Source organism: Crotalus tigris, unplaced genomic scaffold, assembly GCF_016545835.1.
Source record: "Crotalus tigris isolate CLP2741 ecotype Arizona unplaced genomic scaffold, ASM1654583v1 scf7180000018085.976183, whole genome shotgun sequence".
NCBI lineage: Eukaryota > Metazoa > Chordata > Lepidosauria > Squamata > Viperidae > Crotalus > Crotalus tigris.
This window is the reverse complement of record NW_024096816.1, coordinates 410,964-426,111: the sequence shown is the minus strand read 5'-3', so window position 1 is coordinate 426,111 and position 15,148 is coordinate 410,964. Positions and strand designations below refer to the sequence as shown.

Below are 15,148 nucleotides of genomic sequence, written 5' to 3'. Positions count from 1 at the left end.
TTTTTGTTTTTTCTTTCCAGTTGGGAAGATGGATACAAACTCTCCAGATTTTCTAGGATATATTCCTGAAGAAACTAGCCTTTTAACACATGAACATATTAAATACATAGACAGCATATTAATTAATAAAGATTTTATACATCATATTTCTATGAGCAGATGGCCAAATTGTTTAAGAACAGGAATATTAGAAGAGAAAACCCCAAATTCCCAATAAAGTTTTGATAAAAGCTCAATAAAAGCCTAAGCATATTTAGCTTGGTAAACTGTAACCCCAAGTGTAATATGGGATAAGGCAAAGACAAACAGGAGAGAGTTGCAAATATTATGGGAAGGGAAGTTTGCTGGAAAAATTGTGGTATGGAGCATGTAGCATTAGTTATCTTACGTAACTTTGTTGAGTATTGTTTTATGCATATGTGCAATGCTGAAATATTAAAAATACAGGATTTACTTTAAAGGAACATGGAAAAATATCTTGTGACCCTGTGATATATGCATGCTGTAACTTGTGGTAAATGTTGGTTAAACCTCACCAGAAGACATTTGAGAGGCTTTGAGACACATGATGCTGTGTCATTTTCCTCAGCAGAATAAAGATTCTTTATAATTTCCACCTAGGTGTATTCAGTGGGTACACTGAGTGTGGGTACAATGAGCAGTGGACCCAGTGCAGGATTGAGGCAGCAATATTAGAAACCAACGCCTATTTTTCCAATATTGGTGAGATGGTGGTGGAATAGTTTTGTTTATGATTTTCTAATATTGGTGAAGATCTGATAGAATTTGCCTTTGTGTTAATCTGGTCATATTGTGTCAACAATAACACTGTGGTCTTCCTGACTTATCCAACAGGATTTTAGAATATAGAATAATAAGATTGGAAGGGACCTTGGAAGTCTTTTACTTCAACCTCTTGCTGGAGCAGGGTATCCTATATCATTCTGATCAAATGGTTGCCCAATGTCTTTTTGAAAACCTCCAGGAATGGAGCATCCACAACCTCTGGAGGCAAGCCATTCCACTGATTAATTGTTCTCATTGCAGGAGATTTCTCTTAATTCTAGGTTGGAGCTCTTTTTAATGTGTTCTACCCATTGCTTCTTGTCCTGCTTTCAGGTGCTTTGGAAAATAGGTCGACCCCCTCTTCTCTGTGACAGTGCTTCAAGTTTTGGAAGAATTTTTGTTGCAAAACTATTTTTTGCAAGAACTGAAGCATTTTTTTTGAATGCTGAAAAGTGTTACATGCTATTTACACCTGTGTATGAGAGTTCCATCATGTTTTAAGCAAACTGAATTTAAGCAAACTGAATGCTTAAAGCTTACTGTACGCATGGTTCGTGCAACCATGTATACAGTAAGCTTTAAGCATTGTAACAGAATAACAGAGTTGGAAGGGACCTTAGAGGTCTTCTAAATCCAACCTCCTGCTCAAGCAGGAAACCATATACAGATAATAGTTGTCCAGTCTCTTCTTTAAAAACCCCCAGTGTTGGAGCGCCCACAACCTCTGGAGGCAAGTCATTCCACTGATTAATTGTTCTAACTGTCAGGAAATTTTTCCTTAGTTCTAGGTTGCTTCTCTCCTTGATTAGTTTCCATCCATTGCTTATGAATGGAAATTAATGGATGGATCCATTCCATCCATTATCACATGATAATGCACACATTTGAATATCACCGTTCAGCCACTGTTTCTGTTTGAAAAGACAAGACAGTTATTCTTAGCCTGAATCCTCAAGCCAAGTTATAAAACTGCATGAAGATACCAGACTAGGGAAAGCTTTTCAATTACCATTTAAACTCCGAATGCATCTGATATCAAGGCTTCTCAAATGTGCATCATCCCTAAGGTCCAGGCTATCTGAAAGGCTTGGCAGAGGTAGTCTTGCAAAGACAAGATCAATCTAAAATGTAAGAAATGAAAATGGTATCTCAGCAGTAACTCTAACAATGTGCTACCAAGTAGCAGGCATTCTGGTTTGATCTATGTATCCTGCTCAGAAGGTAGAAGAAACATCTCACAAAATTCAGTACACATAGCCTGTGTAATACTGTACTGAATCAATCTTGCAATTCATACACAACTCTTCTGGAATTGTAAAAAAAAAAGCTGCCTAATATCAGCCACCATGACAAACTGCTGCATGCTCATTACACTTAGTATAGTCAGACTTCAGTTTTGCAGGACTTACTTCTATATTCCCCATATCTTCAAGATTTATTAGCTGAACCCAAGGCTGTGTGAATTAATAAATATCTTCTCTATTTCAGTATTTTCATTAGCAAGGTGTTTAAAAGTTTGCTTCTCAGTCTGCTAACATATGACGTATGATCTTGTACATATCTTCCTTTAATTTACGTATATGTTAGGATACACAAGTATCTTTTAATAAATGCGTTTAATAAATGCAAATCACTTTACTTTTATATGTTGACACAGAAATGCCTTATTTACAATTTCCAATGAGAGCTATTTTTCATTGCTTGCCACTTAGTTGTCATATTATCAGTATTGTTTATTTTCCAATGCTTTTCTTTTTGATTACTCACCAGGAAAGATAAATATTAGCTGAATTTTTTTTATGCTAGCAATCATGTCACTGGGAAGACCAATGGAAACCTAGTCTAAATTTGCTCCCAGGGGAATCTGGCAAAATTCTGTTACTTCAGTGCTCAAGCTAAGTGCCAAACCATTCCTAATCTCAGCTGTTTATTACATCTCTTCATTAACACTTGGAGAAAATATATATAGGCATCTGTCTACTTATCCAAACATCACTTTAAGAACAAGTTCTGCTCTTAAAAAGGACAACCAGTATCATCAAATTCAAATTTCAAGCAGAAGCTGTCTACAGTATATAATAGGGATTCAAATATGTAAACAACTGGTTCTCTGTGTGGATGCCCCTTCCAGAAGTCCATTCTGGGCCTGGGCAACAAAAAATTAGCTACCGGTTCTGCCAAAGTGGTGCAAACCGGCAGAATCCCACCACTGACAATAGGACAAAAACTATATTTACCTCAATACCATCAAATTCAAATTTGATTACTGGTACATATGCATCTTCTACTGCCTGTAGGAGGGAATGAAAAACATATACTTGAAGTAGTTTTGAATTATTTCACTACTTCCAGAATGAAGATATGCAACACAATAACAATGTAACTTTTCCTAAAGTAAAACAGAGGGCTCAGATATCTCAGTCTTCCCAAAGACATAACCTTTAAATATATCAATAAAAAGCAGAATCTATCACATATTTTTAAAATAGCAAGTTTATTTTTACTAAAACAAAATTTAAGTTATACCAGCACCCCACATCAGAGTTCAGATTATAAAAGTTTATAATAATCCTAGGTTCTATATCCCAGACAAGGTGTAAGAAGGTACCTAATTCTAACAATTAACAGAATAATAGAATAAGAGTTGGAAGGGACCTTGAAGGTCTTCTAGTCCAACATCCTGCTCAAGCAGGAAACCCAACATAATTTCAAACAAATGGTTGTCCAATTTCTTCTTAAAAACTTCCAGTGGTGGTGCACCCATAACTTCTGGAGGCAAGTGGTTCCACTGATTAATTGTTCTCACTGTCAGGAAATTTCCCCTTAGTTCTAGGTTGATTCTTTCCTTGATTAGTTTCCATCCGTTGCTTTTTTGTCTGCCTTCAGGTGCTTTGGAGAATAGGTTGTCCCCCCTCTTCTTTGTGGCAGCCCTCATATATTGGAACACTGCTATCATGTCACCCCTAGTCTTTATTAATTAAGTACCCTTATTATTAACTACTCTTGAATGGCCCAGTATCTCTGGATTCATCTTCAAAAAACCTTAACTGACAAATACAGGCAGCCTTTCTGTAAAATAGCTTAGATAAAGCAATATTTTTCCTTCTCTTACTCATACATCATTGCTTCTGCACTTGGGATCTTCCCAAAGCTAAGGAAACAAGAGAGGATAAGAAATAAAGCTTTCATATTGTGGCAGACCTCTTGGGTGCATCCCATAATTCAAAGTTGTAATTGTTGATGCAATAGAAAGAAAATGAATAAATAGGAAATAAACATACTAATGACTTATTTTAAATTGACTGTCTGCCTTTGTTGCCTTCATTTTTTGGAGAGTACTTCTTATATGTCTCTCCAAGACCCAGAAGAGCTCCCAGATCTAAATGTTTCCCCAGAGGTGAATGTCCCCCCAGTGGACTTCAAACTCCCAGAATTTTCCAGCTAGCAGGGAAGAAAGTTGGGAAATATTAATTTGGCGCATAAACCTGAATGAATCTAAACTTCAATTAAAACAAAATAAAACATGTTTACAAATTTTGTATCACTTCAATACAGCCTTTCTGAACCTCTCAAGGCTTGTTAATAAACCACTTTCACACAGTGCTGCCCAACCATCAAGTGAATGACATGCATACCCGAGATGGTTAAAGAAAGACAAAGGGACTTACTCTCAGATTTCTGATGCCATTTTGGAGCTTTAACTTTTCAAAAAACGACTGGAAGAAATCTGATCTTTCTATGTGTCTAGGGGCTACACAGAGTGCATCTATGTCAGCACCTACCGAAAAACAGTCATAGCAATTAGTTGATGAAGATGAATATGTTCACAGTTCAAGACTGTTTATAACAGCCTTTCCCAATCTGATAGCCTATCCATGCCAGCTGCAAATTAAATAAACAGCTGCAGTCCAATGTACCTGGTAGATCTTACCTTTGGTGTGGACTCCAAGACGATAGGAACCAAATGTGAATATTTTGCCACCAACTCTGGATGAGATTGAAGATGGCAAATTCTACAGGAAAGTAGAAAAAGTTTTACTTTGAAAAAATAAGTGATTCCAATAATGTATACAATTATATTTAACATGTGCACACACAAAGGTACAACAGTGTTTCCACTATCTTCAATTTTTTTAACAGTTAACATTTTCATCAACCCTCCTATTCCAGAAGTATTTCAATTATAGTCATTATTCCCAACATTTTTTTGTCATCAGTGGTAAAATGGCAATGTTCTTAGCTAAAGCTGTTTGCTCTTCTCAGAACTTTCTTATGCAACTAGTATTTTTTAAATTTGCTTAATCTTTTTTCTTCTTTTTCCCACTTATAGCATATCTACTTAACTGTAAACAAATTTATCAACTTCTATGAATCACTCTGAGTGCATTTACGGAAATTATACAATAGACTGGCATGTTCTGGCATTATGCTTAGCTATAATGTACTGTAGTTTGCCCAGTTTTATGTTTTGTAATTTCAGCCATTGAAATCTTCAAGCCATAACTTATGATTTAATGCATTCTGTGTGCCAAGTCAATTGTAGCTTATCCACCAATCTTTGAGCAAACACTCGCTAACTAAAAAAACTCAAGTAAGTTGACATCTTGTCTTCAGCCTTGCCTACCTCCACCTTGGAAAGGAAATTTTGCAAAGAGAGCTTTTGTTAAAGTTTGACTCTATCAATGATTTAACAACAATGATAGGTCATGAGCTTTCCAGAGCAATCAAGTATCATTTGTTGCAAGTCTTGTGGCTTCAAAGATTATCCCAATTGCCTCCAAAATAGGGCTGGCAGGAAGGAAGGGAAAGTGGGAGATGAAGAGCTCCATGGAGGGAACAGTTAGTCTTCTGATATATGGCAGGGTACCTATAGCTTGACAGCAAATGTCTCTCAGATAACAGCTAAATCTCTATTACTCCCAACAGAATTCTAGCTTAAAACAAGATAAATAGTCTGGAGGAGTCAAGCTTTGACAGGCCTCTTACCTTATTTTCAACAACTTCTGCAATCCAGTCTTTAACCAAGTTATTTAGTTTGTCAAGAACAGCTAACCTGCAGTGAGGAAATATTTAACATAAACAAAACATTTAAAAGTAGTGCTAAAAATTGGTGCCAAGGGGTTTATCCTGTTGCAATTCCACCAAGAAAAACTCACTATTATGACTCTGGTAATTAGAAAATATTCATTTAAGATCAGTAGTTACTATATGTACTTCCTTTTACCTGCAATTCAGCTCTTCTTCCTCTTCAAATACACCAAAAGGCTTCAGGGCTTCAATCAATTTCTGTGTATAGATATAATCTATTTCCCTTGGTGGTGCCAAACTAATGGGAGAAGAAATTCCGTAGTGCCTTTCCAGCTGCTTCTCCAAAAAATTTCTGTACAGGAAATTTACATAAATCAAGACTAAGGAGTTTATTTTTCTCCATCACAACCAACTCTTTTCTTCACATCCCCATTGCATATTAAGTAATTTATCTTATTTAAAGTCCAGAATTTGCAGGAAAAAAGCTGTTATAGGAAATAGCCTCATATCTGAACTGAAATTCTACAGTTCAAGCAAAGGCACGTTTCCATAATATTAAAAACTAAGGTTTCTACTAATATCAATTCAGTATTCAAGATAGCTTGCATCTTAAGGCAAAAAAATGATAGGTTTTTACACAGAAAGCAGCATCACTTTGCTGTTAGCTGAAATTTTAGAAATGTATCTCTTCTTAACAGTTTTCCTAGTATTACAGACTTTAGTGCATGGATACACATTTAAAGATCAGTCTATCCTGGCTTGATTATTGCAGTACATTTATTTGTAAGTCCACTTTTGCATGCCTTTTACAAATATAAAATGATCTGTAAGTTTTGGACTGTGTTCACTAATAAGGATTTCACCCAAGTTCATTTTTTCATTGTATTATAAATATAAATTAAACTAATATCTTTCAAGTAGCTTTTAAAATATTTTGATATGTTTGACTTAGAATCAAATAATTATAAAAAATACAACACCTAAGAATGCTAAGTGCTAAGTAGATAGTTGTCCCTCCTAGAGTTTGGCCCATTACTGTAGGAAACAGATCACTGCAAGTACAGGAATGTCTGAAGCAGACCCTCATCCCCATAACCAACTTCTTTCTATTTTACTGTAGAAGATAAAAACATTATTTTCACATATTCATAAGTAACTTTCTCCTAACAGTCATGCTTATAGAGGGAACATTAGCATTATTTTCCAGCATCAATATCTATTGATAATCTCCATTTCAAAATTCTAGTTAGTTGCTTTTTTGTCTTTTATTTAAGCATCCTAAATCATATTTCTGTATGATTAAGACAGGAGTTGGCAACTTTTGAATGTTGTGGGATCCATATGGTTCTTCACAAGCCAAGAGCCTACAGTGAATAGAATTATTATGAAATACGGCAAGGGTGTCAAACTGCTGGCCTGTGGGCCGGACGCATCATCTCAAAACTGCGCCTACCCCTTTGCCGGCAATGGAAAAAAGCTGCGATACGTCACGCGACGTCACGTGACGTTGCAATTTTGACATGCCTGAAATACGGTAAGCAGAATTTTCTAAGGGCTCTTGATGTGTGTGTGTGTGGGGGGGGTGTCTTATATTTGAGACATTGGCTTTTAAAATTAAGCAGTAGCAATGAACAGATTTCACACTCACATAACTTTTTCTTCCTTATTACAATCCTACAGTGTATCAAACAAGGTGAAACAGACACACTCAATTCATTTCCCAAACCAAGAATTTCCCAGAATAGAGTTCAGAATCCCTTCAAACCATCAGGCATTTCTTATTTTCTTTTCAGCTATTTTAATTTTAGCAGCACAATTTTGTTCTTCCAATTGTTCATCTGTTGTTATTGTCAAACATCACTCTGAAATTTGTGCTGTAAATCACACTGATCAACCAATAGTCTACTCCACCTTTTGTTAATCTCAAATAATCAGAGAGTAGAAATGCTTACATATAAGGAAGAGAAATTGTTTATCTAACTCAATACTATTGATTGTGGCAGTAGATTTCAGGCACACAAATCTGTCCCATTATCTGATCCCTAATCCCTTTTGACTAGTGGATAGGGAGAAGATCCAGGCTCTTCTATGTGGAAAGCAAATGCTCTACAACCAAGCACTCTCTTCTCCAGCAGTGAAACTGAGCACAACGAAGATTTGGGTAGCAACAAGATATACCAGAAGGCACTTTCAAAAGAAGTCCCATCCTTCCTTTCCAAAAAATGACCAAGATGGCCTACGACCTATCTGGATTATTATGGAAGGCAAAGCAATTATTGACTCCCCTTCCAGTGTCAATGTCTTTCCCTTGTTTATGAATAATTTCCTGGCTTAGCCATGTGTCTATATTAACCTTCCTGACATCCTCCAGATGCTCAATCCCCCAGAATTCTCAGCAATGGCCACACCTCCTGAAGAATTCTATTAGCTGGCTTCCATACATCTGGAGGGTGCTCAGAATGAGAAAGACTGTCCTACATTATAGACACATTCTCTGATAAGACCAGGGGTCCTCAAACTCGGCACGCTGGCTGAGGAATTCTGGGAGTTGAAGTCCATGAGTCATAAAAAGGCTGAGTTTGAAGACCCCTGGATAAGACCATTGAACTGAGGTTCATGAGAAAGAACTTAAATCAGAATGCAACAAAAATGTTAATGACCAGGAGAAATAAGAGGAAAACAAGATTGTATCTTTCCTCCCTCGATATTGTGCACCTGATTGCTATCAACTATTCAATTGTTAAACATCTTTTAAGTGAAATTAAGGAACACTCTTTGGGGGTAAAGGGATCTATATTGTATGTAAGGAGAGCTTAAAACCAGCCTGTCTAGGATTATATCATGAGGAAACCAACTAGGTTGGAAAACTTATTATAAAACCAGAGACCCCAAAACATCTACAGGGGAGTCCATTGGTTGCAAGGTTGCGGTGCAATCACAGGTCTCAGCAATCTAAACCCAACCTAAATCAATGGGATTCAATTTCAAGTAAAGCATCTCAGGTTGCATAGTAAAGAGCAAGATGGCAAAAGGAGTGGACCATGCCCCAAAGAATTCTTGTTTCATCCTTCACCAGAGAGGTTTTTTCCCCTCCCAAATCTATAGCACATTACTTAACTACTAAAGGGTAAACAAGTCAACACATTCACAGACTTTGGCCATGTAATGGTGTTGGGTCTTCTGACAAATACTACCTTATTTTTAGTTGCTAATCTAACAAGTAAAACACTCATCCTAGAACAGAACAGGAAGCTATCTCCTCAACTGTCCTCTTCACCTTTTATTGTTAACACTGTCTTCAGGAAATCTAATGCTTGACCAGGGTTACCTTACCCAGAGGGGATAAGTGACAATAATGAGTTAAGAATAGGATGGACCAAAATGTTCCATAGCAAACAGGGCCACTCTCTCTACCCAGGGGCCTAACTACATACCCCAAATTAAATGTAGAATAAACAAGAAAGGGGACAATGCATTCATCTGCCTTATATTGGGAACCTCTGAAAAAATGGCCTTTCAAAAATGTAATAACTTGAAAGAAATGATTCAATGTACCACTTTAGGGCTGACTACCTCATTCTCTGCAGGTGTAGAATAAATATGCTCATCAACAGCTGGAGGGGGGGAGCAGTGACACAAGCTAACCACAGGGCATCCTGGAGCAACAGGAAAGAGTAGATATACTGAAACTTCCTAGTTCCATTTCTAAAAAAAAAAAGGCAGAACTTGGGCAACCTATTTCTCTGTTTTAAAAAAAGGCATAACAGTTTTCAGTACCTTGAAACTTTTACTTACTATATTTCGCCATCATTTTAATGGACTAACTAGAATTAGCTTGAGGGTGTAAGTGATCGGATGCTTGCTTTCATACACAAAGTACTGGGAAGGAGAAGATAAACCACAGGGATCTCAAAATAAAACGAAATGCAAGATACTTTTTCTTCCGTCTCTCTTCGGTATATTTCTGCGCGTGTGTATGAGTCCTTGCCAACTGATACTAAAGCCACTCAAAGTACACCAACCTTCCCAAATTTCCACGCGCATTGGGGATGATGGGGCTGCCATGCAATACACTTTTTCACTTTCTTATTCCCCAAGAAACATGCCTCCGTTTTTTACGGTTTTGCTTCTAGCGGTCGCATTTATCCAAAGTGCTCTAATCTAGAGTGAGTTAGCGGTTTCCATAAAGCCAATGGAAATTCTGAGCTGAGCGTGGGAAGGGGAGAAAGCGTCAGCAGCGACCGCAGAGGGTCACACGCGTCCACCTCACTTTCCTCAAGCGAAGAAGAGCCCAGCGCCTCCCGGGCTGCCCTTTCGTAAGGTGACGTGACAAGCCTCCGCCCCCCCCCCCTTACCCGCACGTCTCCTTCATGCCCACTGCCAGCATGAGCTCTGTACGCATTGACCGCCTTCAACACGCGCGCAACACCTGCGTTCAATCACCACCTCCTCCCTTGGTCTCCTATATATAGGGAGGGAGCAGCACGCGCCACGATACAGAAGCAACAGCGCCCTCTGCTGGTGAGGCCTGGTATAACAGCGGTCCACTTGCGGACTTCCGTTGTCTCTCGGCTCTTTTCCATTTCTTGTGGATCAGCTACTGATTCGTAAATCTATGACGAAGGTTTTGGGAGATAATGTTTCGGAAAACTAACAACCATCGTCCCTCAACCTGAATCTCGTCGTTTAGACAAACCAGTCTTTTTTCCGTTCTAGTGTCCATGCTGGTGGAGAGTTGGGCCCAACATAACTGCAGAAACTTCGAGGAACAAGACTAGTGGAAACTCTGCATGGTATCCATTCTTGCCATCCTATTGCCTGAGCTGAAGCATTTGAAGTCCTGAATTGATGCCTGGGGGTGCTTAGGATCTGGTGGGGATGAAATAAGCGCAGGCTAAGCACTGCCAAGGCTGAATATTGGTTGTCCTTGTTCAGATAGAATTCCTTCATTGGGGGTTACATTATCTGCTTCTAATGTAAAATTGTATAAAAATAATTATGAAAAGCTGTGGATGGAGGTACAGAAGGATTTAAAAAACTGGAATAATTTACAGTTATCCCTTATGGGCAGAATTGCAGTTATTAAAATGAATGTCCTGCCAAAGTTTATTTTTTTGTTCCAAATGTTACCTATCTTAAAGAACGAACGTAATTTAGATGAATGGCAAAAAGGTATTAATAAATTTGTTTGGGCAGGGAAAAAACCAAGGGTGAAACTTAAAATAATGCAAGATTTTCGTGAGAGAGGTGGACTCAAGGTACCAAATATGAAATTGTATTATGATGCTGTAGTATTGACATTGATTAGCGACTGGGTGAATTTAACAAATACAGAAATACTTCATTTGGAAGGCTGGGACCTATTTTTTGGATGGCATGCCTATTTAATATTTAATAAAAAAGTGGATTGGGTTTTTAAGTCTCATATTATAAGAAACTCTTTGCTAAGAGTGTGGAGAAAGTATTATAAAAGTGACTTCAAAATACCATTATGGGCTATACCTCGGCATGCCATAGAAGGTATAAGGAAAGGGGTAAATATGGACAAGGTCTCTTACGTACAGTTATTAAGATGGGATGGCCAAGACTGGCAGTTAAAATCTTTGGAAGAATTAACATATGAAAACTTAACTTATTCATGGTTCCAATATAGACAAATAGTGGATAGATGGAAGATGGATTGTAAAATGGGCTGGCTTAGAGAAGATGAAATTTTTTTAAAACAAGTAAGAGATCAAAGGCCAACCCATATTAAGAGAGTTTATGGGGTTTTAGTGGAATTAGATTCAGAACTTGAACTAGTTAAAGATTGTATGATTAAATGGGCACAGAATATTGGTGAAACGATTTCAATGGATACTTGGGAACTTATTTGGATAAGAAATGTTAAATTCACACAAGCGCAAAATTTAAGAGAGAATTTTTATAAGATGTTTTATAGATGGCACCTTGACCCAAAGAAAATGTCCATTATGTACCCTAATCTACAGCCGAAATGCTGGAGATGTGGATATTTGGATGCTACCTATTACCATATTTGGTGGACGTGTAAGCATATAAAAGCTTTTTGGATTAAGATATGGTGGAATATTCAAAGAATTTTTAAAAGAAGGGTAAAATTTACTCCGCAATTATTTTTACTAGGTATTGTTATTGACTGTGATGCTAAGGAGGTTATATTGATGTTAAATTTGATTACAGCCGCTAGGTTGTTAATAGGACAATATTGGAAGAAGGAATCTTTGCCTACTTTACAAGAATGGTTTCATAAAGTTTCGTATTTGGCAGAAATGGCAAAGATTTCGGCTTTCTTAAAGGAGCAATCTCAAGAAAAATTTTTTGCGGTATGGGAAAAATGGATAAATTTTATACAACATAATTTGGATATGGAAAAATATTATTTAGCCTTTTTATAATTTGTAATGATTGTTTTTTCTTTCTTTCTTTCTTCTTTTTCTTTTTTATATATATACATTTTTTATGTATTATTATTCATATATATTTTTTTTTTATATATATATGCTTTATTCTTCGTCTACTTTCTTCTTTCTTCTTTCTCTCTCTCTCTTCTCTTTTTATTTTTATTTTTTTCTTTTTTAGTATATATTATTCATTTTAAAGTTTATGTTATGTATATTATTATTATATATATTATTATTGTGATTTTTATTATTATTATTAATTATTTTATAAATTGCAAATGTTATTTTTAAAATATTTGTTAAATAATCCTATATTCAGTTCTGGGAAGTCGGGGGGGGGGTGGGGTGGTTGGGGAGGGGGGGGTGGATTTTTATTTGTAAAACTTTTGAAAAATCTCAATAAAAAAAAAAAAAAAGAATTCCTTCCACAAGGTTTTGCCATTTCTCAGTTGATGAGAAATTCCTCTAAGGAAAGTTGTGGCTTTGGGGAGGGGGCAGTGTTGCTCAGCTTCAGCTGCTGTGCCAGTTATGATTCTACCTTGACCAGGATACTCCAGTGACGGCAACTCATGCCCTGATCACCGCACAGTTAGACTACTTGAACGTGCTCTACATGGTGCAGCCGTTGAGGATGACTGAGATGGTAGGGACGGTTCAAGTGGCAGCAGCAATGTTCGTCAAAGGACGACTCTGTTAGAGCTGAATTTCATCCATCCTACAGTTCATGTGGGTGCTGCTGGCTGTCTTCTGGACCCAATTCAAAGTATGAGCTATCATTTTAAAGTGGCTTCACCCGGTTTTATCAGGCAATTCCCTACCAAGATAGAATCTGTCTAGCCAGTACGAACACCTAAAGGTTCGTCTCCACATTCTGCCGGGCTTATGGGGTGAGGAGGCAGGTGAGAGGCCTTCTTGGGATCGCCTCTATTCATTGGAAACTCTAAAGTGAGGATGTTCAAAGTGCTGAAGTTAAAACCAGCTACCATTTGGCCTCTTCCCTATTTCATTGTCAATTGTTTGGACCTTATATTATGGTTTTCACTGTGTATATCAATTGTGTTGTTTGCCTTCCAATGTCCTAATCCAGCTTATCAATATGGCAAACAAATAGATGTATTGTTTTTCTGCCTATTCCAAATTAGCCACTTTGGTACTGGGGCACATTTTGGGGTGGTGATATGTGGCAGACTGCCAGAGTCATGCCCCTTTCTGGTCATCTGTGGTTTGTGGGAGCTCATAAGGAGATCCCACATAATCCATGTGGTGGTGAACATGGGAGACAGGCAGATGTGTTCACCTGGGAGATCTGCCAATATCTTGCCCAGTGTGTACTTGAGAATAAAATTACTTCTAGCAAACTCAGTGTTGTGAAATCATATTTATTATCCCTGCCCAGAGTTAGTATGAAGGTGCCCACAACCATATTGGAACTTGGGAGGGTGATTGGGACAGCACTGGCTGTTGCAGGATTTTTCCTAATTCATTCTGGTTGTTTAACAGGTGTTTGCAGCAAGGGAAACTGGGGGGTTTGTTTTCAGGGAGAGGGAGTGGAGCTAGTGAAGCCAACCACTGCTATGGAAGTAGCTAACCTGCATCTCTGATCAGCTGAGAATTTTAGGGTAGAGGTGGAAAATGCAAGTGGCAGAACAAGGCTGGAGTTCCTACCAAGCAGTAGCTCCTTTATCCACCCAGAGGAATGAACAGAAGTGGAGCCAGTCAACGTGTAAAGTTGTCAGCTTGTTTTTCCAAAATAACCTGGAGCATTGTAGCATCATGGAGACACACAAGGGAGGTGAGGTGAGGTGCCAATGTCAGATTAGCAGTTTGTTGGCATATGAAAGGGCCTTACCAAGAGTATCTCAGAGTGTGATCAAAAAAGTCAATATGGCAGATGCAAACATCTAAGTGAACCAGTTGGAGCTTTCATTGAACTATAGTGGCTGCCATCTTGACTTTCTTGATCATACTGTACCTTACACACACCCTGATCCTTTCTATGTGTGCACAATGTCTGCTATAACTGATCCGTCGGATGGATTTCTCAACACAACATTCTGCAATCCTGGGATCTGAATTCAGCATATAAATCATTTATTTAAGATGTTTTTCTATTTCTATCCTGTGACCTTTTGATATAATCCATAACTGCTTTTTGATATAATCCATATTGCAAAAGGTACTTTTTGTTTTAATTTCCTTATATTTTGTCTTGGTTATATTTTTGCTATATAACTTCATGCCAACAGACTGAAAAAGGTGATGGGAGTTTAATTGATTCTTTCAGCATAAACAAATAGATTATCATCCAAGCAACAAAGAGCCGAGGTGGCGCAGCAGTTAGAGTGCAGTACTGCAGGCCACTTTAGCTGACTGTGTTCAGCAGGTCAGCGGTTCAAATCTCACCGGCTCAAGGTTGACTCAGCCTTCCATCCTTCCGAGGTAGGTAAAATGAGGACCCAGATTGTTGGGGGCAATGTAATATATATATATATATATATATATATATATATATATATATATATATATATATACATACATACATTGCTTACTGGTGTACACTGCTTAGAGAGTGCTTGCACTTAAAGGCGGTATATAAGTCTCATAAATAAATAAATAAATAAATAAATATACTGTTCTAATTTCTGTATTTTGACTTTTGTATCTCAGGCAAGATCAGTTTGAGGGAGCCTTCATCTTTTATAGTTAGCTTTACTAAGGATTTGAAATTGGTCCTCTCCTTTTTTAAAAAAACCCAACTGCTTGGAATAACTTCACATTTTATTAATGTTCTTGGTACAAACAATCATGTCATCATCTTTAACTGAGCAAAGTATTATAAGATAATAATAAATTCGTGTCTTCAACATCCCATTCCAGACATATGTGCAGAAATATTTGAGAGCATGGATCCT

General features: G+C 37.5%; 1 protein-coding gene across 5 annotated transcripts in view; it reads right to left on the bottom strand.

The window, feature by feature from the left end:
* Window positions 1-10,245, bottom strand: part of PAPOLG (poly(A) polymerase gamma) — a 46,314-nt gene extending 36,069 nt beyond the window's left edge. For all 5 annotated transcript variants that reach the window (XM_039347540.1, XM_039347541.1, XM_039347542.1 and 2 more), the window contains exons 1-7: window positions 10,170-10,245; window positions 6,011-6,166; window positions 5,773-5,839; window positions 4,718-4,799; window positions 4,455-4,564; window positions 3,024-3,077; window positions 1,796-1,907 (exon numbers count right to left, since the gene is read on the bottom strand). In XM_039347540.1, the coding sequence (XP_039203474.1) occupies window positions 1,796-1,907; window positions 3,024-3,077; window positions 4,455-4,564; window positions 4,718-4,799; window positions 5,773-5,839; window positions 6,011-6,166; window positions 10,170-10,216 (628 nt within the window). In that variant the 5' untranslated portion in view covers window positions 10,217-10,245. The remainder of the gene's footprint in view (window positions 1-1,795; window positions 1,908-3,023; window positions 3,078-4,454; window positions 4,565-4,717; window positions 4,800-5,772; window positions 5,840-6,010; window positions 6,167-10,169) is intronic.
* Window positions 10,246-15,148: the final 4,903 nt, after the last annotated feature.